Genomic DNA, 27086 nt, shown 5'->3' on the forward strand with positions numbered 1-27086 from the left:
AAGTTTGCCAGCTACTGATCAGAGCTGCGAAGATCATGAATTGACCTGCCAAGTTAGCAAGGTACTGATCAGAGCTGCGAAGATCATGAATTGACCTGCCAAGTTAGCAAGCTACTGATCAGAGCTGCGAAGATCATGAATTGACCTGCCAAGTTAGCAAGCTACTGATCAGAGCTGCGAAGATCATGAATTGACCTGCCAAGTTAGCAAGGTACTGATCAGAGCTGCGAAGATCATGAATTGACCTGCCAAGTTAGCAAGCTACTGATCAGAGCTGCGAAGATCATGAATTGACCTGCCAAGTTAGCAAGCTACTGATCAGAGCTGCGAAGATCATGAATTGACCTGCCAAGTTAGCAAGGTACTGATCAGAGCTGCGAAGATCATGAATTGACCTGCCAAGTTAGCAAGCTACTGATCAGAGCTGCGAAGATCATGAATTGACCTGCCAAGTTTGCCAGCTACTGATCAGAGCTGCGAAGATCATGAATTGACCTGCCAAGTTAGCAAGCTACTGGTCAGAGCTGCAAAGATCATGAATTGACCTGCCAAGTTAGCAAGCTACTGGTCAGAGCTGCGAAGATCATGAATTGACCTTTTACTTTTTGGTGCTCTAGTTTCCTCGAAGTAGGCACCCGTAAGGTACAATACATTTCAAATCGTGCTAAAATTATTTACCTTTTCGGTTTTAGAAATCTAAAAACCAACGTTGAACTTTCCGAAAAAAATTATGAAATTTTTCAAAACAATTTCGTAATTTAGTGGTTTTTCAATGCTATTTTCGGCTTATCACTCAAATCTTTAATAAGTTTATTTTTTACTATTTTGACGTCAAATTAGCAAGTTAATGTATAAAACGTGTAGGGAAACTTGTTGACGTGGCTTTATTGCCTACAATCTAATCTTATACAAGTTTCCCCGTTCACGTTTTCAAGAGGGTAGCTTAACTTGTCTATTGTCTCCCCTCTGATTCAGTAATGACTTTTCTCTTCAATAAGGTTTTTCGTATAGAAAATATAAAAAAGGAATGGCAACTCTAATTTTGACAAAAAAATCCCCTTTTATATTTTCTATGGCTTTTGTTAGGGGCTCGGGAAATATATTTGAAATTAAAAGTTTTTACCACGATTTTTTTTACGTCACCACTCGTAAGCCTTTGCGGGCAATTATCGTCCAACATCTACGCACGAACGTGTTTTTCGTTGACAAATAGTGAACCGAAAACGTTTGGAAGCTCGAGGCAACTCTATCTGGTTGTCGAGTTTTTCTCCCTTTATAAATATTTAGACTAGCGTTAACATTCGTTTTCATATTTCTCGCATCTCGTCTTCTCGTGGAAAAAAAGGTGCCGCGAAATGGGGCCAAACCCCGGCCCCAAAAACGACGTCGATTAGCGCCCCTAGCGGAAGGAAAACGAGATACTTCTTTATATAAAGTTGTACGTTTTTTTTGGCGGAGTTACTTAAGGCCCATTCGCACCAACCACAATTTTGGATCCACTTCGCAAAACACGAACAGTTTTCGTTCACTTCATGGATTAATTAACTAGTAGATTAATAAACGCCATTAAGTTCGCGTTAATAATTTGTTCCATATTTCGTTCTTCCATTCCCATGGCAACGCTCAAACTATAGGAAGTTAAGATATCTTTATACATAACCATAGTGATGGTTTTGTTGATACCATTCTGCTATAGGTGGAGTTCGCAACAAAAATATAACCTTCTTTTATCGAAGTTAGTTAATTTATCTTACAACCGACCAAAAATTTCAGAGATTTCGTGAAGTAAATTACTCATAATTGTTAAACTAATCACTCTCCTTATATAAAATATGTCAATTAACATTAATAAATGTAGCCAAGATGAATATTTAAATTTAGTTTTGTTCGATAAAATGGATGTATACGAAAAATAATCCATTTAAATATTTGGTGCTAAGCCTCGGTTATAAAAACAGTCATTCTTTTATGTGTAAATGCTTTCTCCATCCACTGGTATTAGCCAACGTTTTTTTCCTTAGCTCGTGTGAATAAAGCTTTAAAGGGAATATAACCTCAGGTATTTGTTGTGTAACACCGACGTTTGAAGCTCTGGCCGCTCTTGCCTTTGGCTTTAAAATGTTTGGCGCCACTGTACAGGGAAATTTGAAAAATGGAAGGGGTCTTCCATAAAAATTGCTTTGCGGGCTATATTCCCTTTAATACTCGTTGCTTTCGGCGTGACAACCTTTGAAATTTCCTTCTATCGGAAGTGTTATCCGTTATCTCACATTGACAATATAACCGTATCCACCCATATTGTTATTAGGGAGCAGGGCACCACCTTCGTTCCGGAGTGGGAAATGTTAAAAGGTTAATACCTATCCTAACCTGGGAGGGGGGGGAGCTAATTTTTAAATAAATTTAAAAACATGGTCTTAATTATCCTGACCTTCATTCGATACGATTATATTGAAGATTAATATAGATTTTGAGTGGGAAGTCTGTAATCCAAATTTGCTTTTCTCTTCGCAATTTAAAAGCCTTCGTTGGTAATTAATAGATATTTCTATAAACTAAAATGAATAAAAAGAAAAAAATAGAATATGTTGCTCTTACGTCAAGGCATAGCTTTATTAGTATATTCTTCGCACGAGCGATTTGCACGCGCGCTAGAAAAAACTATATTCCTCGTGACGTAATAGCAACAATTAAACAAGAAAACCACGTTACTTTATAAAAAGAACTATTAGTAATATTGTTAAGTCGAGCGAGCAATTTCTTAAATACGCTCAAATTGCGGTGTAACGCTTAAATTTCTACTTCTTCCTTAGCACCAATGTGCTGTACGTTGAACACTTCTACAGGCGCTAGTAGATCAAAAATAGACAACATTGTTGCCATTATGTTTCCTTATTTATATAGGCTTCGAGCTTAGGAAATATAGCGCCATCTGCCTTAATGTCCGTCAACTAAATATGGGAAGAAATAGCAGAAGTTTCAGCTCTTGCGAAAAGATAATTTTGAACGAGCAGACATCTTGCATATATTCAATTTAAAACTCGGTCGGTAGACGGCGATACTTATGACTACGCACGAAATTTATATATGAAAATATATAATATAAATCATCATAAGTGTATATTATTGTTACATAAGTGTGACACTTCCTATTCTTCACATGCAAAAGTTTTACTGAGAGCTATTCACAAGACAGACTGCATTACGGGCTTCGTCGCCGTTTTGCGCTGATCATGAATTGACCTGCCAACTTTGCACCCTTCTGGCCAAAGCAGCGCTGATCATGAATTGACCTGCCAAGTTGGCAAGCTACTGGTCAGAGCTGCACTGATCATGAAATAACGCGTCACACGTAGCCTTTGACAGCGCCTCTCTAGGGGGAGATTTTCTTCTGGTGATGACGTCACTCCGTTACTATCTCTCAGTAAAATATTCCCCAAGGCGACAAACTTATCGAACAATATTATAGACTTATGATATCATGTGATTAAAAAGTAATCATATTCCTAAACTGGTATTGTTATTCGTTTGAAACGTGATTTATCGGAAAATATTGACCCTCTCATTTTAATGGCCTACCAGGATACTTCTATAAGATCTATTGTAAAAGACATAGTTATCGAATAATACACTTATAGAGCGCACTTTTAAAAAACCTTCCCCTTGTACGGTCAATCCAGCGATTCAGACTGCTTAAAAAATGAAATGAACAGCGGTAGAGTGCAAGAGAATCCGAGGGGAATCTTAATCCTCGACGCGTAAAATCTATGGTTGGTCGTTTGAAACCTGCCGTGAAACATGGGCCGCCCAGTATTACTTCTCGTTAAGAGTCGCATCTAAGGAACGAGCGAGCCCCCCCGCCCCGGCTAATGAGTGGTAACAAATCATTGGGCTTAGGCGCTAAGCTATAAGCGCCATCTCTTGACGGGCGCCAGAGCTAAGCTCTCGCGGAAACAATAGCAATCAATGTCTCGACCGCCAACCTCGACCCTCTCCGCTTTCGTATCGTGTATCTGGATATAAAAGTTAACGGACCGACGGTGTTTTGTTACTCTGGAGAGGGCCACCAGGATAAGATTTCGGATTTCGAAAAGGCACGCGCCCTGTTCGCCTCTTTTCACTCTCGCCTCTTTTAAAACTTGTCAAGGTTGTCCCCTTTTTAGTCCGCCCCATCGTAGATGCCGCCGAAATTATATTCTGATAAAGATACAAGTTTCATTTTGGTTGACACCATTGTCAAAGAGCTCCGCAAACTGGATCTCAGGGTTTGGAGGGAGAGTGTGTTGAAGGTCTTAAGCTTCGTCATTGTCGCTGTCTTTTCTAGGAATAGGGAGCCCTCTATATCTAGAGTGGCTTAAACTTAAAAGCGTAATTTTAAAATTAAATTAATAATAAATTAATATTAAAGTAATAATACATCAATCTTAAATTAATATTAAAGTAATAATACATCAATCTTAAATTTATATTAAAGTAATAATACATCAATCTTAAATTTATATTAAAGTAATAATACATCAATCTTAAATTAATATTAAAGTAATAATACATCAATCTTAAATTTATATTAAAGTAATAATAAATCAATCTTAAATTTATATTAAAGTAATAATACATCAATCTTAAATTTATATTAAAGTAATAATACATCAATCTTAAATTTATATTAAAGTAATCTTAAATTTATATTAAAGTAATAACACATCAATCTTAAATTTATATTAAAGTAATAATACATCAATCTTAAATTTATATTAAAGTAATAATACATCAATCTTAAATTTATATTAAAGTAATAATACATCAATCTTAAATTTATATTAAAGTAATAATACATCAATCTTAAATTTATATTAAATTAATATTAAGAATTAATTAATTAAAATAATAAACAAAAAAAACACGTTCATATTGCGTAAGTAAAAGTAGCTATATTTATTTACAATAAAATATAAAAAGGCCTTGACAATGACACAAGGTTGCGTCAAAACTGGTCGGCCTTTTTATATTTTATTATAAATAAATATAGCTACTTTTACTTACGCAATATGAACATGTTTTTTTTGTTTATTATTTTAATCAATTAGCGTAAGGTGTTTTCAATTTTATATTATTAAGAATTAAATTACTTAAATGAAATGAAGAATTGAATTATTTAAATGAAATGAAGAATTGAATTATTTAATTTATATGAAGAATTAAATATTATTAGTAGTCTTTGTACAGAAATATAGTGGTTACTTAAAGGCCTAGGTTTTATTCTGCCTGTCACCCTGTAAATTTACAAATATCCTGGTGGTAGGCCAACGTGTACTGCTGTTGGCCTACCACCAGGGTATTTGTTTGAAAGGAAAGTAAATTTAAAGGGTGACAGGCAGAAGAAAACCTAGGCCTTTAAGCGAAGGACTTTCCTTTTTGCAACTGCTTTTTCTTTTATCTTAATCGTTTAACCTCAGCCGACTTTCATTTCGTTTTTCGATTAAATTTACGCTATCGAAATGTCGATGTTTGAACTGAACGTCGTGACTTATCGTTTTAATGACTTAATTTGGAAGGTAACTTAGAAGCTATTTGAGAAAGCCGTTTTCGCACTCGAGGCGAAAATACAACGACGAGCTGAAACCTGTTTCCGCTAACGGTGAAATTTACGTCAAGTGTGAACAAACTTTAAGCCTAGTTTCCACTATCGCGCGTAATAACGTACGTGCCAAAGTTGACAAGCAACGCTAATGCCTTTGTTTGGCAGCTAGGACATCGAGCTGGATAAGTTGACCAAAGTTTGATTTCATTTCGAAGGATTCGCTCGTCTTAAAAAACCCTCTGGAAACTAAATGATCAGATGAATAGTAAACGGTTCGGCTTCATTTACAGAGATGACGTTGCTAGAATTAGCCAATTTCAACCCCCATAGTTTCCGTCAACAGTCTTGGATTTCACAATTACACCCAAAACTATTTTTCTCTGTATAGATTACACATTCATCCTGTCATTAAAATAGTTTTGTTCGTTATTAGTTATAGTTGATGAATTATTGTTAAGGCTGGTTTTCACTAGGCCAAAAATACCACGGTGGTGAGCATCGACGCAAAAATAGGATATTAGGCCTAACTGCTGGTTTTCATTAGGCCAAAAATACCACGGTGGCGAGCATATATAAAATAACTTCGTATATCAAGAACGTATATATGTATAAGAACGTTGAACAAAAGGCATCACTTGGGCCAAGATTTAATCGGTTTCAGAATAACTCCGCCCTAAAATCCGCGTGCAGCGCGCGCTTGAACTAGAAACGGTTTTAACCTTTAGCGCGCGCCGCACGCGGTTTTTTGGGCGGAGTTGTTCTGTAATCGATTGCATCATGGCACCAGGCGCCAATTTAAGCGTTCAACGTTCTTATACATCTATACGTTCTTGGTATATAGATAGGAAACTTCATGTTGTAGAAGTGACGCCAGAATTTGGGCCGACATCTGGTGGTGGCACCCGAATAATATTATTTGGTGAAGTTCGCACTACTCGAAGTACGTATTAGAACCTTGGTGTAACGCAATCCCAATTGCAAAGGCTTAAACGAGCTATATGTATTAAAAGTACTTTTTCTTGAACTGAGAGCAAATTTTAAAAAATAGCACTAAAGAAATAGCATTCAGTAAAGATTTCAAGTTTGTTTTAAACGCTGTTTCTGGTATATTTGAAGACATTTACCTTGCAAAATACGTTTATTCTCAAAACTCCGACCTCAAATTTCTCAAAACGTTCTACGCTCTTGAGAACACAGCCAACTGGCGCAGTCACTAGATGTCAGGGCAATCTCGTGACAGTCAGTTTGCCCCATTGAAGTTTCCTATCTATATACAAAGTTATTTTATCTATGGTGACGAGCATCGACTGAAAACAATTATATTAGGCCTAACTGCTGGTTTTCATTAGGCCAAAAATACCACGGTGGCGAGCATCGACGCAAAAATATGATATTAGGCCTCTGGTTTTCACTAGGGCCAAAGTTTATTAAATACCTCTTACAAATCTCTTGTAATCGCCACGATGGACAGCGTCGATGCAAAGATTCCCGTTACGCCTAATAAAAAATTTTTGCGTCAACAATCATCGTCGCTGTTTTCGCCCTAGTGAAAAACAGGCTCTAGTTTGTCGCGAATCCAGCTTAGTTAGCTCCGCGAGTTCGCGTTATAACTAATTAACTATTAAATTTAAAATTTTCAAAACTATTTTATGCATATAAAGTTACCTCCAGATTTAATCAGATATTTCAATTTCACTTTGCACTGTCGATATTTACACGAGGGGCTAACCACTCTTAGAAAGTCTGTACATCGATTACGCCGGATTACGCTTAGATTAGCACTGCCAAAGGCAGGGACTTCTAAGATTACGCGTAATCCCATTAGTACAGTCAAAGGTACGGCTCTGTTCACCGATTACGCGGAGTGATCAGCCCCTCGTATTTATATTATATCTCAGAAGTAAATAAAATACCTCTTACGGACATTAAAATGAAACATGTGCATTCGTAGGCTCAACGCACCTTCCGTTGGTTGCGAATTTAACGCAAATCGAGACAAGTATTTCGCTTAAAGATGTATAATGTAAAATGCGTAGGGATATTTCCCTATTGATAAACCATATTTAGCCAATGAAATAGTATTAGAAAATCAATATATGATAGTCTTCACCGCGCACTAGTTTTTCTTAATAATAATCATCTAGGCTAATATCCAACGCAACACCTTAGGCCTAAGTCATCAAGCGACTTTTAATGACATTAAATCAGGTGGCGGGGTTACAACGAGTAGGAGGGTGGTGGCAAGCCCTTCATGCCACAGCAGGAAAACCGTTTTTTGAAATCAACGGAAGACTGCATGTTTCGAGCGAATTACATTAGAATATATCATATGCTTCTGATTATAAAATCTAATCTCTTTAAAAGAAAGACCTTGTTATAGATTAGAGGTCAAAAGTGCTGGAAAGTAAGAAATTCAATTTGGGACTAGTCTAAACAAAAGTATCAAGTTCGAAATATAAGCCTTTCTAGAATCAAGTGCCATTACTTGGCAGCCTTTAAACGCGAATCACGCTTAATCGGAATAACGAGGGCATAAAATACCCGAACAAAAACTGGTCTGTCTTCTTTTACACAAGAAAGATACCAGAGGGCGTAACCCGCCTACTTTAATTCTTTTCCGCAATACGCTCCTATAGGTACCTATACGATGACGCTTCGTTAGGCGTTGGTACATCTTTATCGCTTAATTCATCGTTATACCTCGAAATTCATTAATTAATTTCCTAGAATGCGTCCATCCCTCCTCCACCCATAATTCCCGAAAGACCATTCAGTCATAAAAGATTGATAACGCGTTCTACCACGAAAAATGCCAAACATATTTCCTTTACGTTTCGTTACTTGCCTGAGATTAAAAACATCGTAACTTTGAATAATCGCTTTTTAAGAAATTCGAAGGCTTAAAGCAACTATCGGCTCTATCATTGCCACCAGTATAAGGCCCTTGTTATTAGAGATGGCAATGAATCTATCCGATTCTTCGAAAAAACGACTTTATTGGAGAGCGTGGTGCCATCTATTAATGGCACAGGAAGCTAAAATTCAAAATAGCGAAACAATAACGTCGTCAGAGAACCATTTATTAGTATTTAATTAGATAAATTATACTCTACTTAGTGCACTTTAACCTTTATTATATATCCCTTATAAAATATAATATTAAATATTACCATGATTTAAGTTATTGTCACATTTAAAAACGAGCCAATCAACGCTGGGGATACTTTTATGTCCCGCCTTTTGGGTCGCTAACGGCATCTGTTGAAAAAAGAGCTGGTACAAGTCGCTCCAACATTTTCTTCGAGCATGTATTTGAAATTGATGGCCCCTATTTCTGATAGTAAACCATTTCATGAAAGAAAATTTAAATACATTTTTATTTTTTACCATTTATTTTACTAAAAATTAACACTAAATTATAGTTATTTAAAATTACGACAAAAAGTGTTTATCTAGCTAATAATAGTTAATTTTGTTGCCCGTTTGATTGATTCAGAGTCTTCCTTTTAAAAATCCCGAAATTAAAAATGCAGATGACAGAACAAAACTTTTACGCCAAATGACAAAATTCACAATAATAATAATAATAGAATCCCTGATTGTTTAACTAATAATCAGCTAGGCTAATACCCAAGGCACCACCTTAGGCCTAAGTCATCGAGCGACTTTTAAAGCCTTTAATTCAGGTGGCCGGGTTACAGTGCGTAGCGAGGGGTCGGAAATTCCCAAAAAAAGCGTACGGGATTTCGAAATCTCTGTGATTTTGCGATTTCGTCAAAGATTTGTCGATTTCGTCCAACTTTCGCGACTTCGTCAGGGATTTTGCGATTTCTTCAAAGATTTCGGGATTTCATAAGATTTTGCGATTTCGACAGAGATATCGCGATTTGGTCAGAGATTTCACGATTTCGTCAAAGATTTCGGGATTTCATAAGATTTTGCGATTTCGTCGGAGATTTCTTGAGAAGTGTCCGAGATTTTGTACAAATGTCCGACCCCTCGGTGCGTAGGAGGATGGTGGCACGCTCTGCAAGCCACACGAGCCAACAGCTCCCTACACTAACTATTACCGTTAACCTTTATATGTTTTTATGGAAAGGGGAAACCGTAGAGCTCGGGGGAAAGCCTCTTAAACCAGTGGGAAGAGAACTTGCAAACTCAACGCGGGACATTTATCCATTATCCGCAAAACCGATTCTAAAAATACGAAACCGATTTCAAGATTTTAAACTGGTTTTGAATATTTAAAGTAAAGATTTCGAGATTTTTAACCCTGATTTCCAGCTTTACTGGCCTTAGCTCGATTTTCAGCTGAAAACGTCTATCCTTCTATCTATAAAGAATCTAATTTTTAGGCCTGTCAATCGTTATTAAGGAGGTTCATTTTTTAAAGAAATGAACGCTTTGACGGAAAGAAGCGCTTATAATATTTACGAAGAAAAGCTGAAAATAAATCGATTGAGTAAGACGGGGAGTTTAAAAATGAGTCTTTATAAAGGTTGTTAGACGAACCGGGTCCTTTAAACAAAGTCTGGAAAGAGAGCTTCGATGGGGTCATTAGTTTTGGTAAATGGGCCTTTGCCAAAGAAGGGCCGCCTTAAAACAAGGACATTGATCATATCGCTCCTTAACTGGACCCAGACGTGTTTGGATTTGCCGAATACTTTTAACACGCGAGCCAGAGGAATTGAGATTGTTCGAAGAATTTGAGTCGGTTGAATTAGCCTCTCCGGCCTGTCGTAGCGAAGTAGGGAAATGGGGTAGAGCCAGCGACTCCTACTTCTGATTTTCGCTGATTGTAGACGCTTCGAGTAATGGAGGGTGGTTTGGGGAAGTCGACACATTCGGTTAATGGGTTAACTTTATTATTTAGGCTCTCTGCAAATGGTATTTTCTCTCTCCGCGGTTCGCTCTAATGTTTATCGCGCGTGTCGTCCCATCTTTCGCGGTTTAAAAGAGATTCTTCAGAGAGCCTCCCCGATATAGATAGCGAATGTTGCGAGTTCTTACCAACTTTATAAGCTATAGTGATTTCCATCGTTTGTAATGATTAGGGAGACCCTGCTTTGACATGTTTGCCCGATTATTTGGCCGTTTTTATCACCACGCTTTATAGCTTTGTGGACCTTTCTATAATATCAGGAATTTATTTATTTATACTTACGGAGAATTGCTATGTTGAGATGATTTTTAGCGTTGCTTCCAATCCTCTTCACGCTCTAAAAGTCAATTCCTTCCCACTAGAAAAATCAAATCTTTATGGTTCCCTAACACCCACGTCTTCCGTGGTGTGAAGAGGGAAAATTTCCCCTAAGTGGAAATTCATACATTGTTGATAATATACAGGGTTATCCAAAAGGTGATGCAAAACTTTGAAGGAGTTGTAGGGGGTGAGTTGATAAGTATGCCTGTTTTTTCCCCATTTTCCTACGATGAGTGAAAAGAGCGCCAGAGAGCTTCAAAGTGTGGCCTACTAGCCCCCGGAAGTAGGCTACAACAAGCGCCATACCAAGCAGCAGGGAAATTCGAACATTCATTTTTGGGTTCGTGTGACAGGTAAAAAAGGACTTTGTAAACAAATCGAGGTAACCAGCGTAAAAAACTAAACTTAAACAGTATTTAAAGTCCCATACATACATGCATTCATATTTATTTACCTATTGATTTTACAAACCCCTTTTGAAACAGAGGGGAAACCATTTAAATATAGATTCACAGTCCCTGCTGCTTGGTTTTGTTGCAGCCTACTTCCAGGGGCTAGTAGACCACACTTTGAAGCTCTCTGGCGCTCTTTTAACTCATCGTAGGAAAATGGGAAAAAACAGGCATACTTCTCAACTCACCCCCCTACAACTCCTTAAAATTTTTGCATCACCTTTCGAAACACCCTGTATATTGAATAAATCTTAGAAATATAAAATGCTGCTCTAACCAATGTTTCACATTTCTCGAAAGATGTCTCAATGCATGCTATTACCTCTCAAGACAGAGATTCGGCTTAGCGTGCGCTAGACAATACCAAAGTAAATCTTGACTGTAGCACGAGATAAAAATCTACATTCAAACACGAATTAATTTTTCAATTCTTACAATCATACAAATCAAGTTTATATGCCTAGCATTCAGGGAATTTGGACCACTAAAAATTGTTCCAACGTAGTAATTCTTCCTAAGTTTAATTAAATACATTCTTGGTTCGATAAATAGAATGAAGTAACGGGAAAATGTTATGGGTTAGCCATTTTTGATAAGCATAAAATTACCTAAGTTAAGTTAGAAGAAACCACCTATGGACTGCGAAAAAGTAGATTAGTCCATAATTAAAAGGGATAATATAGCTAAATCCTAAACAAATTTGAAGAAATTAAAACACTTACTACTAACTCGTACCCAAAAATTTCAAAACATTGAAATTTTTAATGTTTAGGCTTAGTTTCTCCTTTAGATTTGACAGTCGCCAGCCAGATTTCCCGCACGGTACTGATGAGTTCCAAATAGAACGAAACCGGTCTACCGTTGGAATTTCTGGCTATTTTATTTAATTTTAATTTAGTTTATTACTCGAAGATCTATTTGATCCGAGTTTCGCGTTTTTTGCTCAAAGACCTATTGGGTACGAGTTAGTAGTAAGTGTTTTAATTTCTTCAAATTTGTTTAGGATTTAGCTATATTATCCCTTTTAATTATGGACTAATCTACTTTTTCGCGTATTTTATCATACAATTACCTACCGATCACGATATAGTTCAAAAGAACTATCGTTAAGTGGGGTGGCGGAGTGGTTAGCACTTTCGCCTCGCTCCCTACACTCACTATTACCATTAACCTCGACAAGTGTTTATGGCAAGGGAAACCGAAGAACTCGGGGGAAATCCCCTTTAACCACTGAGGATAGAACTTACATTACATTTAAGTCAAAATATTTCGGAAGCTAAATTAGTTTAGCCATTATTTTAAATTTTACTTTTAGTGTTTTGAGGTGTTTAGTTTAAACATTATAAAGTCATTCAAGAGCCTATTAATCTCAGTCAAGACTTCAAAAGATTGAGAGGATTTTTTTTAACTTTTTACGTTAAGACCAATGTTTTAAGATTGCGTTTAGTAACATTAACTATATATACTGAAATATGTACGAAAAATACATTTTAGTTTACTAAACGTGGTTTAATAAGTATTTTCTGAAAAGCGCAGTAGCCTTTTACGCCTTTTAGACAGTTAGTAATTCGAATATTGTTTGTAATATTCACGAAATTGCAGTATTATTTGATTTTATTAAAGCGGAGGAGCATACCGGGGGCCCCAACAGGTGGAATTGGAGAAACGCTAAAATTAATCTCGACATATTCATTCTCCCTGAGTATAAATAAATACATTCTTGGTTACATATTTTGATTTATATATTAAACATTAAAAATAATAATTATTATATTAGTATTATAGTTTTCAATAGGACTTTCTATAAAGTAACATTGGCCTTCTTGTTTTGACGTTGCTACTGACGTATCAATGACGTTTTACTACGACATAAGAGTTTAATTGACGAGGCACTCTGTTTTTAAGTGTAAACTGAATTGAACTTCTACGTATTTCATGACGAATGAGCTACGTAAAAAAAGTTCAGCAAGCGTAGCTTATTTTATTGAAAATATTATAAAATTATTAATAATAAATAAATAATTAAATTTAATAATAATATACTCATTGAAAATATAGTAGCATTAGTTAACCAAGTTGAATTAAGCTTCTCCCACAAAATTTTAAAATTATATAAGCACGTTTGTTCGTTCTCAGTTGCCTAGAACCGTTCCCGCTTTTATTAATATTTGCGGTACATTGAACAGAAGATTAGTTCGGGATACGTTGGTTTATTTTTCATGAATTAATGCCCTTGTCAAATTGAGGGTCACCGTCGGTGGCTCCACCTTGTTTGTGTCGCGGAAAAACTAAACCATTAATTATATCATCATGAAAGAAGCGTTACTCTTTTCAGCCTATAAATACCTTGTTTCCTCCCTCTGTCGCTAGAAACGGGAACTAGCGCACCCTTCCTTTCACTCCGATCCGTCTTAGCCGGCGAAAGTCCCCAATATTTGCGGGTAACCTTTGGCGCGCCATCTTTACGCGGGAATAAAAATACGTTTTTGACGGTGATCGGCGGCGGACGAAAATATATTGAATTTAGCGGATAATTCTCTTTATTTGAAAAGACGAGTCGAGAGTATTAAGTCGACGGGGAAGCGCTCCTAAAAATAGTTCCGCCACCCACCGCGTCATTACGGGACAAACCTTTGCGCCTCCCAACCGGCAGCGTTTCGACAACTCCTCTTCCTGTTAGATAATTTGGGTTTGCGGGGAAGAAACTGCTAGCGGAGTTTTGTTGAGTTTCTTCTATAGCTTCGATACGAATTGACGCCTAATCTCGTACCTGACAGCACGTGGCCTGATTTAGTGCACTCCGCGCCCTTATGTAGATTCACTGCTAAATCTTCTACGTTGTTCTTTCCTCGACCCAATAGAGATATTAAGTCCTACGATAAAACGCGAAGAAAGAACGCGTGGAGGTAGCCATAATGCGTGTCGACCAAACGTAAGTACGCGGTCTCTCTCCACGTTTTTTTTTGCTCGGGCTGAATCTCCCCAACGCGTACGGCGAGGATTCAAGGCGAAGCGAAGTTTATGAACTGAGGCGTGGGTGTCCGTTTTAGTACGAGCGGAAATGACGTTAGTTGTTTCATTTCTGGGGGGTTTCCTTTATTGTTTCCGAGGGTTGAGTCGATTGCGTCGCGGGATGGCGCTTTGTAGTTGGATTATTGAATTGGTAGACAATGAAGACCTGTATAGACTTAAGGTAAAGGTCGCGTCGTGGGTGCTTCCAGGCGTTAGCAAAAGATCGTATTTAATAGGTGTATTCCATTTACTATACGTTTTATAGGTAGTTTAACATAAGGCAATTTCGAAAAGTGCAAGTCTACTTGGCCATCTTGTTTCGCTATATTCTTTAAAAATGAAGATTCAAAATTGGAATATCGAGTTAAAGCTATAAAATCGAGTTTAAAAGACCTTAACTCTGTCTTTGAAGCCGCGACAGAGCGCGACACCCCAGTTAAATATAATTAGAGGTCGGCGTTCGATTAACTTTTATCCATGGATAAAATATCTTCGACGATATTTAAATAATATTTAAATAACCAATATTTGAATAATAATTGTAAAATATTTAAATAATCGAAAATGGATAAGCCTATTATTTAAAGGGAATATAACCTCAGGTATTTGGTGTGGAACACCAACGCTTGCAGCTCTGGCCGCTCTTGCCTTTGGCTTTAAAAATGTTTGGCGCCACTGTACAGGGACATTTGAAACATTGAAGGGGTCTTCCGTAAAGATTGCTTTGCAGGTTATATTCCCTTTAAACAAAACGAACAATTATTTAAATAAATACCATTTTAATTCAAATAAATGCTTATTTGCGTAAAAAACATAATTAAATAAGTTAAAATTATATTCTTTTTACCAACTTTTGTTAAATAAATCGGAAATTTTGTGGATAATGAATAAACAATTCCGAACACTAAGTATAATACGGCATCATTTCAATTTAGTTGCGTAATTATGTCATAAGTAACATAGTAACAATAAGTTATCCCGATCATTTTTTTAATGATAGTCTGCTTCGCAAATGCGCGTGAGCCATAACTATCGAAATTTCAGGTAACGACGCCAAATTCAATGATCATCCAAACTTATTGAAAATATAAATACTTTTATTTTGGACAAATAATGATAAATTATTGCATCTGAATACAAGTTTTATTTTATAAAGATCTTAATTTCCTAAGAGACCTCAACGTATTTTTTCTCGTATTTATGGTATTGACCTGAAAGTAATTTTGCCAATAAGTTTTCTTCTGAAACATTCATCGATGTACTATCATTAAGCAAAATCATTCAGTGTCATCAAAAGTGACATAATTACCAAAAGTGTGTCAATCGGACCTATTTCTTAATGAATGTTACGAGCGAAATACCAGTTGGGAGGGGAGAAGGGAATGTATGCCTTGGGGAGGGAAGGAAGTTAAAACCAACAAATAACGCCTCCTAGTGAGGAACGGAGGAACTAAGTAGCACTGGTCAAAGTTAGTGTATTTTTTCATTTTTCGTCGTTCTGTGGAGATGCTATCGCCCTCTACCTACGATATAATCCCATAGACTAAAAAAAGATTCAGAAAGGCGACAATAAATAGTCTTTTACGTGGTCGATCTCGAGTCGAGCATTCATTAAACCTATAGCATACGAAAGTACAGGGATTGTCACACTTTTGGTGGCATACTTATGGTTATTACGTTACCTACGTTTATTTGTATGTTAATTATTAAAAGATTGACATTATTAATAGAAGAAATTGTTTCTTTGTCATATAGAGCGATGAAGTACCTAGTCAACGGCACCTGATCGGGCGTAACACTTCGTCGTCCATCTAGCGCGGTCAAGTACAGATGCCCGTCTTAGGGTCACCACCGTCCATGGAACCGGGCCACAACATCAACCCGGCCGAAAACAGCCGCGTCATCAACGGGCCGACGGAAGCGGCCCCCCCGACAGACTCGCAGCCCATCACCGCACCCACACCCGGGGGTCATCGCGCTGGTCGCGAGGTGGCTGCCACGGACTCGATCGAGTTGAAAGCGGTCGCTTCTAAGAACGGATCAGCGGCGGTTATTCCCCCCGTCCTCCAGAACACCATCGTCACCGGCAGCGGAGGGGTCCAGATCCTGCCCAAGGGAAGTCCCTGTCCGAGCGAAGCCTCTCTGGTCAGCGGCGAGAAACGCAGAAAGATCCGACCCGCCTTCACCGCGTCGTGCCGCGACGATGGATACTGTTCCTCATCCAGCACGCCCAAGTCCTCCGGTAAAGTCACCTTGAAGACTGCTTCTCAGACTCACTAGCGCAAAGCTGTCACGACGTGACGGTTAACGTTGAGCTTTCGACGCAAAAATAATTTATTAGGCCTAACGTCATTTTTTGCGTCGACGGTCAACGGCGTGGCAATTTCGCCCTAGTGAAACCAGACTTTAAGCGTAACAAAGATATTTTGCGTCGACGCAAAAATAATTTATTAGGGCTAACGTAATTTTTTGCATCGACAGTCACTGGCGTTGCAATTTTGCCCTAGTGAAACCAGACTTTAAGCCCAAAGAAGATATTTTTCCTCGACGCCAAAATAATTTACTAGGCCTAAAGTCATTTTTGCATCGACGGTCACTGGCGTGGCAATTTTGCCCTAGTGAAACCGGACTTTAAGCCCAACGAAGATATTTTGCCTCGACGCAAAAATAATTTACTAGGCCTAAGGTCATTTTTTGCATCGACGGTCACTGGCGTGGCAATTTCGCCCTAGTGAAACCGGACTTTAAGCGTAACAAAAATATTGTGCGTCGACGCAAAAATAATTTATTAGGCCTAAAGCTGGTTTCACACTCGACGGAAAATTAGCAGCGTAAAGTTGAACCTTAGCGGTATATCGAAGTTGAACGTTAGCGGTATATCGAATGGGAATCAATTTTCAGCTCGGCGTTTATTATCGTCTTTCCGGCATATTTTCCGTCGAGTGTGAAACCAGCTTTACGTCATTTTTTTTGCGTCGACGGTCACTGGCGTACGATTTTGCCCTAGTGAAACCGGAGTTTAAACCTAACGAAGATATTTTGCGTCGACGCCATAGTGGTCGACGCAAAAATATTTTATTAGGCCTAACGAAAATATTTAGCGTCGACGCAAAAGATTGGCTAGGCCTAAGGATGTTTTTGTCGTTGAGGAAAAAAATGAGATAGGCCTAATACCAATATTTTAGAGTCGACATCACTGTTGCGGCGGTTTTGCCTAGTGATAATCAGACGAAACCAACGTCTTTCCTATTTTCTTTCCCCTACCAGGACAGTTGAGTACGTCGGAGGGGCACGTGGTGAAAGAACTAACGGAATTGTCGGACGGTCCCCTGGTGGTATCTTTACCGGGCGACACGGATGACCACGAGCGTCCAGCCACGACCACGCCAACGGCCAGCACCCGTTCTGGCGGCAGCGTCGAGCTGAAGGAACGCCAGGCCGAAGTCGAACACGACGAGAGGCCAACCTGGGACAAGAAGACCGATTTCTTGCTTTCCATCATCGGGTTCGCCGTAGATTTAGCCAATGTTTGGAGATTCCCCTACCTCTGCTATAGGAACGGAGGAGGTAAATCACTTATCATTCCATTTTTAAATGCTTAAAGGCGGGTCGAATTTCCGTCGATAGATGGCAGTGGTCTTTTCGCGACCGAAACGAGTCTAGGTGGCGTAAAGGTGCTAGCTGCTACCAAGGTTTGTAAATTTTAGGCTATAAAAGGTTGCCTCGATACGCTGTGGTTGCTAAGGGCTAAGGTTGGGAACTTCGTTGCTAACGAACATCGTGACGTCACAGACGAATTTTGGAGGCAATCCAAAAATTCTTTCAAACCGTTTCTCGATCGAGACCCCGTTGAGCTGCTCCGACGTAGCGCCTCTGATCTAGCGTCTGCTACAGACAAATTAAAAAGTCATAAGAACGTTTTTTCTTAAATAAACTTATCAAAATATAAGCAAACGATACGAAAAGTATATTAAAATGCGAATATCATTATTTATAAAGTCAAATTGACTAATAACGATGAGGAAAAACTAATAACGTCTGATTTAGCCATGGATTTAACCTCTACCCATCTAGGTTTCAATGGCGAACCAAAGGGGGCGTTGCGATAGTTTTCGGTCGCGAATTCCAAATAGAATAGCTTTGAGAACGTTAAATGGAATTGGGCATTAGTCCATTTTATCAACGCCTAAAAACCGTTTTAACACTATCATCATGGGTAAAATCAGAAGTATATTATATATAGAGAGAAGTGTTAGGGAATTATCGGTAAATGATTTTCGCAGCCTTGAGATGTTGATTTTCAAGTTTAAGCCTCGAACACGTCCCCCCCCCCTCTTGAAAACAGCCGTTAAGCGAGTAACTTTTGAAAGTAATTAGTAATACGAATCTTCATGTGCTTTTAAATAAGACTAATTTATTATTAAGATTACTTTAACTATATTTTTAATATATTTCCATTATCAGATTATTATTGCATTCAAAGAAAGATCCAAATTAATTAAATCAATGTATTAAAATTTAATCACTGGAGCACAAGACCAGTTCGTTGTCTTTATTTTTAAATATATCAATATATCTCGACAATGTAATTTTTAGTTCCCTTTTCATTTGTAGTTGGAGTAATATACGTGGTACATTTTGAGCCACTGGAAAATGAAAACAATCCTAACTCGTAAGAGGATATACTTCTGATATAATGAATAAATTCAAGCTACCATTAAATAAATTCGAACCTCACTGAAAAAGTTGAGTAATTAAAAATTAATTAAACACGCAAATATCATCCGTTCAGTAACAGCGGTGAAATATAAAAAAAAATTAAGATTCGTTTAAAACAAGATCGTAGATGAGTCGACGAACCACTCGAGCACTGGGGAAAAAACTACGTACAGGATTGAAAGTTCATTGAAAAACGTCCGTCGGCAATCGCCAGGCCAGTCATAACCAGGGGCCCGGAAATTTTCTTTTGTTTTGGGCTGTTGGCAAAAGTTCCCTCCATTTTCAATCTAATCACTTTTCTTCATCACTAAATTCGCTCCGAGCCTGTTCAATCGCGAAGGGAGCGGAGGATGATACGACGGACGTCAAGGAGAGAGGGGGTGGACGGAAAGGTGTCGACACCCCTCGATTTAGCGGCCACCAGTCAAAACTCATCCGTTCCGAAGTTGTGCCGAAGTTAGGCTCTTCCATCTTCGGCGCATTCTATACTCGGGCTTTTAATGAAAATTTCCGTCATCTGTGGCTCCGAATTTCTATTGAAATCATCAACTAGAACGACCTTATTGCCTTGAACCCTCCAAAATGAGGAATTTCAGGGGGGCGTCGCTGACAATGGCCCCAGTAATGACAGAGATAAAACTATGTCCAGAGTTTTGCCGGCCTACAAATATTAACTCTCATCCACCTTTCTTTCACCCCCACCCCATCACATACCCCTTCACCCCCCCCCCTTTCCCCCTGGACTTCTTAACATTACCGGTCGGGGGCATATCGGAAATTCCATAACTATTTTTTCTTTTTGCTTCTCATATTTTTTTATTATTGATATTGGATTTTTCTCGGCTGGGCTGATTTAAGAGCTTTATATTAGTTTTGCTTTTTCTTTTAATTACGTGTGAAATAAGGAATTTATACGGCTTGGCTCGAAATTTTAGCGGTATTTTTTATCAACAAATTGTTTTATAGTTTTCGTAGATTTATACGATTTCTTTTAATTGTAGTTTTTGTCTAGATTAAAAAAAATACATTGCAAAGTTTTTAGGTTTTTATTCGTAATAAATTATTAGCTACTAGGCCAAAAAAATTAAAAAATATTATTATACATACGTTGTAATTTGTAGATATGCTGTAAAATATATCAATTACCGGCATTCGACCAACTTGTTGATTTTTGCAATATTTTACCGTTTGAGACAAGTAGCGGTTTTAGAAACATGCCCTTTAAATTTACTTTTTCTCATATTTTTGGGATTCGTCTTAGCTTGTATAGCATCAGACGTTTATATTGTTTGGAGTACCCAACTCCCTTTTCACTTTTGTTATAAACGTGCAATATCCTTTTTACGGAATGACTAAAAATCACGTTAAGATAATTTTGTTAGCCTTAATAATAAATCTTAATAATAATAATAATCAGTTAGGGTAATACCCAAGGCACCACCTTAGGCCTAAGTCATCAAGCAACTTTTAAAGCCATTAATTCAGATGGCCGGGTTACAATGCGTAGGAGAGGGGTGGCAAGCCCTGCATGCCACGCGATTGAGCCAACAGCTCCCTACACTAACTATTACCGTTAACCTCAACAAGTTTTTATGGAAGTATTTCCAAATTACTAGCAGGGGAAATGAACATTTCGAGCAAAAGCCCTTAGACGTTCGATGTTAATTCTTTTATTTCTACTGGATGGCGCCAATTGGAATATTTTTAGTTGAAATGAAAAAAGTACTAAAACAACTTCTAACACTATTTTAAGCGATTATTTGCGTAAAAACTTTAGACAAAAGTTCAACTCAGGAAAAAACAAAGCTTATAATGAAAAATATATTTTTTTTTAGATTTTTTGATAACTTCTACATCCAATAATAAAGTTTTATTTTAAATCGATATTTTTCTTCTTGTATAAAGTTGTTATTTGTATCTGTTAGGACTTTGGGTATTTAAAAATCGACCTTTAACGGTGTTACCCGTTAAAAAGGCTCTTCTTGCTTGACAACTGTGTCAAATAAATGTGGGTGGAATTTTTAACCGTCACTGCCACTTTTAAACTGAACACAATCCAAACAAATAACTAAATCGTGTTTCCTCGTGGAGCACGTGGCGCCATCTAAGTAATCTGAGCGTTTTATTTCGGAATTAAAAGCTTAACAGTATTTTCGTTTAACTGTAAATTTAGCTATAACTTGGAAGTTGGAGTTTGTTAAATTAAAGCGAGTGTCGGCTCGACGGGTACTAGCTTTTTTTTCAAAACAAGATGCTTAAGCTACATTTTGACACAAAAGGCGGGACATAAAAGTACCGCTCGCGTTGATTGGCTCGTTTTTAAATTTGTCAATAACTTAAATTATGGTAATTTTTAACAATATATTTTATATGGGATATATAATAATGGTTAAAGTCCATTAAGCAGAGTATAAGTTTTCTAGTCATAATAATTATAAATGGTTCTCTGACGACGTTATTGTTTTCGCTATTTTGAATTTGGGCTTTCTGTGTCATTAATAGATGGCACCACGCTCTCCAGTAAATTCGTTTTTTTGAAGAATCGGATAGATTCATTGCCATCTCTAATAACAAGGGCCTTATCATAATACAGGTGGCAATGATAGAGCCGACAGTTGCTTTAAATTAAAACGTAAATTATTAATTGAATGAATCATCCTAGACGTGAAAAATGTAGAAATTACGTCTGAGACTGTCATTCTGCCACGAAATGTTCCCCTTTTTTCCTACCCTCCACTTCAATAAACCTTCCGAGGCCGGAAGCCGTTGGAATTTATTTTACCGTGTATTGCTCTATCCTCTATGAAGAAATTTGGGCTATCTCTTTCCAGGTGTTTTCCTGATACCTTACACCTTGATGTTGGTGTTTGGAGCCCTGCCCTTATTTTACATGGAGTTAGTTCTGGGCCAATACAATAAAGAGGGACCCATCAGTATATGGAAAATATGCCCCCTCTTCCAAGGTAAACGCTCGTTCTAGGTACGCTATCTACAATGGCTAAAATCTCGGTTACGGTATGACGCAGGGGTGGGCTACTGCGCCGTCATGGTGTCCTGGTACGTGTCCTTCTACTACAACGTCATCATTTGCTGGGCAATATACTTCATGTTTTCCTCGTTCACGTCGGAGCTGCCTTGGATTCAGTGCGGCAACGAGTGGAACACCAAATTCTGCTCGGCGGGCGTCCTCTACGGCGAGGAAGCAATGACCTCCAATTCCAGCATTAACGGGACCTCTTTCGTCTACACCGACTCTTCCAACAGGACATCCCCGGCCCTAGAGTTCTTCGAGTAAGTTCTCCCTCTGGGTAAGACCGAAAGACGTTGTCTCTGAAACGAGCTTATTCCGCAGTCGAGCCGTGCTGGAAATCCATTTGAGCCGGGGCATGGACGACCTTGGCTACCCCAAGTGGCAGCTCATACTTTGCCTCATTTTAGTCTTCATCATTCTGTACTTTTCCCTCTTCAAGGGTGTTAGTTCCTCCGGCAAGGTACTTTATGACCGACTGTTTCTATCGATTACGTATATACGGATATGTTTTTAATTTTTGTCCGCGTGGTGTCCGGGCAGGTGGTGTGGGTGACGGCGACGGCTCCGTACGTGATCTTAACCATTTTACTTTTGCGCGGAATGTTCCTGCCTGGTGCTCTAGAAGGCGTCCAGTACTATCTCAGACCGGACGTGACCAAACTACTCGAATCTCAGGTAAGATCACCTCTCTTATTTTTGTCTTGTCCGGAGTCATTCGTTAACACGACATTACCTTTTAACCCACTGTTCCAAGTGGCACCGAGGAGCAACAAACACAAGCCCCCAGTGGCGGCGCCAGGAATTTTTGCGAGGGTAGGCAAACCAAATAAATGGGCCCCCGACCCGGGACCCCCTTTTCTCCACGAAATACTTCAATAAAATAAAGTAGTGATGTACATGACGAACAAAAAAGTTCTAACAACAGTAAAACGAGTCCAAATATAACAGAACTGGTTTTATTTACTAGGAGATACCTCAAAAATTTCTTAATATATTATCGACAATAGGCGTCTCAATAAAAGCAGATCAGCGAGTCCCCAAGGAGTAATAGCACTGAGGGCATAGAATGGAAAGCTAGGTTTTATTTAGTCCTTGTCTCTTGGTTTTGAAGCGGTGCCGAAAATAAGACCACATTTTAGGCGGTAAAAGTTATATAAAAGTTTAAAAAAGATAAAATTATACCTTTATAACATATAAAATTTATCATTTACTTCGACCAGGACGAACACGTGTGCAAAGGCTTGTCTCTTTTGTGAAAGCATGGTCAAAGTGAAACGCAAAATCTATTTTACAAGTCGAATTGAAGTTGGCTTGGTTGGTTGGTTACCGGTAGAATTGGCAACCCTGTTACCACCCGACCGAAAATATTTCAGATCAGTGACTACGTCATGGGAGAAGCGAAAGGAGAGCGGCATTTATTGAGACGACTATTGTTTCATTGTTATTTATAAATAATTTTATCTCTTGGTGAAATTTTGAGACCCTTTCTAGATCAATTTGGGGCCCCTTATAGGATGATTTTGGGGCCCCTCAAAATTCTAAGGTATGCAGTGGCCTACCGGTCCTACCCCTAGCGCCCCCACTGCAAGCCCCCACAAACGTCGTGCATTTTCTTGCGTACAATTTTCATTGGTTAAACGCTTTAGCGCCTGCTGCCGTCGGAAGGGGAAAATTCGGAAATTGTCTTCCGCCTTTCCGTCAAACATTCAGCGTAAGGGTTCGTCCAATGAAATTTGTACACAACACTAGCGTGATTAAAGGCTTGCTGCGTTCTCCTTGTGTTTGTTGCTCTTACGTGGCACGGTCTCGGATCCCGCTAATTCCTCGCTCTTTCTAAACTCGTTGTCTCAACTACGATTCTTTTATTGATAGGTGTGGGTTGACGCTGCTGTACAAGTTTTCTATTCGGTCGGCGTTGGCTTCGGCGTTCATCTAACTTACGCATCGTACAACAATTTCAACAACAATTGCTACAGGTCAGTCTCAGTCGCATTTAACATTCGCATTCGGCATTTAAAGTTTGACTCGTCCATTACCACAATTCAGAGACTGTCTCTTGACGACGGGAGTCAATAGCTTCACGAGTTTCTTTAGCGGCTTCGTCATTTTTGTCTATTTGGGTTACATGTCCAAGAAACAAGGACTCCCGATCAGCGAAGTGGCTACCGAAGGACACGGCTTGGTCTTTCAAGTGTACCCGGAAGCCATCTCCACTTTACCAGGCGGACAATTCTGGTCCGTTCTGTTCTTCATAATGCTGTTGACGCTGGGCTTGGACAGCGCTGTAAGTATAGATCGGGTTTTCGTATAGAACGACGTACTATGTTGGGGTTCTTCAATTTGCAGATGGGTGGCTTGGAGTCAGTGATAACAGGGCTAATGGACGAGTACAAACGAAACTTTGAAAAACTTCGCTTCAGCCGCGAACTTTTCACCGCTTTCATCCTATTCCTCTCGTTTTGCGTCTCCATAGTCAACGTTACTAGGGTAAGCGTATCGTCATGCTTTCTATCCTTTCAAGCCTCGTTGTTAACCAATGATTATTAACGCAGGGTGGTGGCTACGTTATGTACTGGTTCGACACCTTCGCGGCTGGAATTTCGCTACTCTGCTCCGCTCTGTTCGAAGCTATCGGAGTGGCTTGGGTTTATGGTAAAACAAAAATCTTATCCGCTTATGGACGACGTTCGGTACGGTAAATTTTACGATTTCTTACAGGTTTGGATAGGTTTTCGGCCAACATCGAAGAGATGATGGGCTTTCGACCAGGCATTTTCTGGCGAGTATGCTGGAAATTCGTCACCCCTCTTTTCTTAGTGGTAATTGTTGTTTCTGATCCCCTTAAACGAGCGATTATACCGGCTTAAGTCACGTCCGTTTTTTCTGTAGTGCGTTGTCGCCTTTGGAGTGGCCAACATGCCTCCACTTCAGTACCAAGATTATCTTTACCCTCAATGGGCTGTCACCCTTGGTTGGGCATTGGCCCTCTCTTCCGTAGCGATGATTCCCCTGGTGGCAATCGTACAAGTTTACAGAGCACAAGGAGACAATATTAAAACCGTAAACTTTTATTTGTTATATTTAACATAAATGCTTTTTTAATTTGGTTAATTAATGCGTTTATATTTGTCGCGTATAGAAATTGCTGTATTCAATAACTCCAGAATCGGAACGAAAAGCTGAAATAGTTGAAGGGGAAGCAACAAGGTGTCAGGTAATAAGAATATTGGTTTAGTTTTACTAGGAACGACCGCTTAATCTGTTTGGTAACGCCTACTTAGTTTTACTAGGAACGACCGCTTAATCTGTTTGGTAACGCCTACTTAGTTTTACTAGGAACGACCACTTAATCTGTTTGGTAACGCCTACTTAGTTTTACTAGGAACGACCACTTAATCTGTTTGGTAACGCCTACTTAGTTTTACTAGGAACGACCACTTAATCTGTTTGGTAACGCCTACTTAGTTTTACTAGGAACGACCACTTAATCTGTTTAGGTCCAAGTCAGGTAGGGAAATAAAATGATTTTAAATCAGGTGGCGTAGGAGGGTGGTGGCAAGCCCTGCATGCCACGCGAGCCAACAGTACCCTACACTCACTATTACCGTTAACCTCAACAAGTTTTTGATGGAAAAGGAAAACCAAAGAAATTAGGGTTGTTGTTCGGAGTTTTCACACAGTATCACGAGCTAGAATAGAACCCGGCTCCTCTTGCTGCGAGGTGAAAGTGCTAACCACTCCGCTAACCCACTTTCATTAAGCTCCACCCCCTTTGCTACCGGAACTCCGAAAAAATTACCCTGGTAACCAACTATTGATAAGACCACGGCAACAGCGCTTCATCAAAGTTCGAGGTAAAGGACTATGGCAGCTAGGAGTAACAAACACAAGGAGAACGCAGCTAGCCTTTAAACACGCTAACGCAGTGTTGCGTACAAATTTCATTTAACGAACCTTTACGCCGAACGTTTTACGGAAAGGGGGAAGACAATTTCCGAATTTTTCCTTTCCGACGGCAGCAGGCGCTAAAGCGTCTAACCAATGATAACTGTACCCAAGAAATTGCAGGACTTTTGACGAGTTGCGTTCTCCGTGTGTGGGGTGCTGTGTTTGTTGCTTCTAGATGGCCGATTTTTCGCAGATCACATGCCGGAAGTGAGTAAACACTTCGTTACAAAACCGTCAATCTGAAAGCTCTCTGATTTCGAATCTAGAGTACGAGGTTTATATTATCTTTGACTAGACCAAAAAGCTCGTCCTAAATAAAAATAATCGCATTCTTGGTAAAACCATAAATTCCAGTAAAGGCGTCCCAGAACGGCTATTTTATGTTATTGTGGGCTGATAGATGAACCTTTCTTTGTAGAAAAATCATTGGACGTACGTGTGATGGGACAAACCAGCTAACTATTACACACCGTCAGCGGCTATCTGACCAATCAGGTTTCATGGCTCCATCATTCAAAAACGACATTTAAATCGAGAAATGAATGAAAAACACACCGGCCCGTTCAGTTTCACTCGTGACTCGACAGGGACACATTCAAAATAAAGACTACTTCGTTTTTCGGGTTAGCCAATAAAAATAGGCCTACAATTTTTAAATGTTGTAACATAAAAAATGCGCGACGCTAAGATACATATATATAAATATTTACAATGGTTTTTAATTTAATTTTTTAGCAATGCCAAATATTATACATACAAATATATTTAAATGGTCTTTCTTTTTTAGAGGCGTTTGTTTTTATACAGTTTTACAACTCTTTTCGTTTCTTTTTGGGTGGTACTCGTAGTTTTACAGGAAAGCGTTACCGCCGGTAAATTTGTATCGTTATTTATTCTAGGCTACCGGTGTATCTGTTCAAACATTTCAGCTTTTATGTTGTAAAAATGTGATAAAGAAAACAATATTGTTGATGTAAATGTGTACGAGAAAAATGTGTTTGAAAATAATTAATGTATAAAATAATTAATGTCGAAAAAAAACACGATACATGTTTAGCTTGTACAAAGAATTTAACAAAAATGAAAGAAAATTAAACGTTACATTGTTGAAAATGATATTATAAAATATTGGATTAAGAA

The 27086-nt window shown here is 38.6% G+C and overlaps 1 protein-coding gene across 2 annotated transcripts in view; it reads left to right on the plus strand.

The window, feature by feature from the left end:
• LOC149951930 (sodium-dependent dopamine transporter-like) overlaps positions 1-27086 on the plus strand; it is a 57639-nt gene extending 30553 nt beyond the window's left edge. The window contains exons 1-15 of one of the 2 annotated variants that reach the window (XM_090168382.1): positions 13801-14168; positions 16004-16490; positions 17516-17815; positions 21799-21930; positions 21994-22258; positions 22320-22458; positions 22539-22673; positions 23871-23974; positions 24045-24282; positions 24345-24485; positions 24551-24650; positions 24717-24817; positions 24888-25058; positions 25138-25212; positions 26365-27086. In XM_090168382.1, the coding sequence (XP_090024508.1) occupies positions 16079-16490; positions 17516-17815; positions 21799-21930; positions 21994-22258; positions 22320-22458; positions 22539-22673; positions 23871-23974; positions 24045-24282; positions 24345-24485; positions 24551-24650; positions 24717-24817; positions 24888-25058; positions 25138-25212; positions 26365-26388 (2337 nt within the window). In that variant the 5' untranslated portion in view covers positions 13801-14168; positions 16004-16078 and the 3' untranslated portion in view covers positions 26389-27086. Of the gene's footprint in view, positions 1-13800; positions 14169-16003; positions 16491-17515; positions 17816-21798; positions 21931-21993; positions 22259-22319; positions 22459-22538; positions 22674-23870; positions 23975-24044; positions 24283-24344; positions 24486-24550; positions 24651-24716; positions 24818-24887; positions 25059-25137; positions 25213-26364 lie in introns of those variants that run through there. The other variant, XM_090168381.1, reaches the window with a different exon arrangement.

Source organism: Leiobunum rupestre, chromosome 3, assembly GCF_980474605.1.
Source record: "Leiobunum rupestre chromosome 3, qqLeiRupe1.1.hap1, whole genome shotgun sequence".
Taxonomy (NCBI): Eukaryota; Metazoa; Arthropoda; class Arachnida; order Opiliones; family Sclerosomatidae; genus Leiobunum; species Leiobunum rupestre.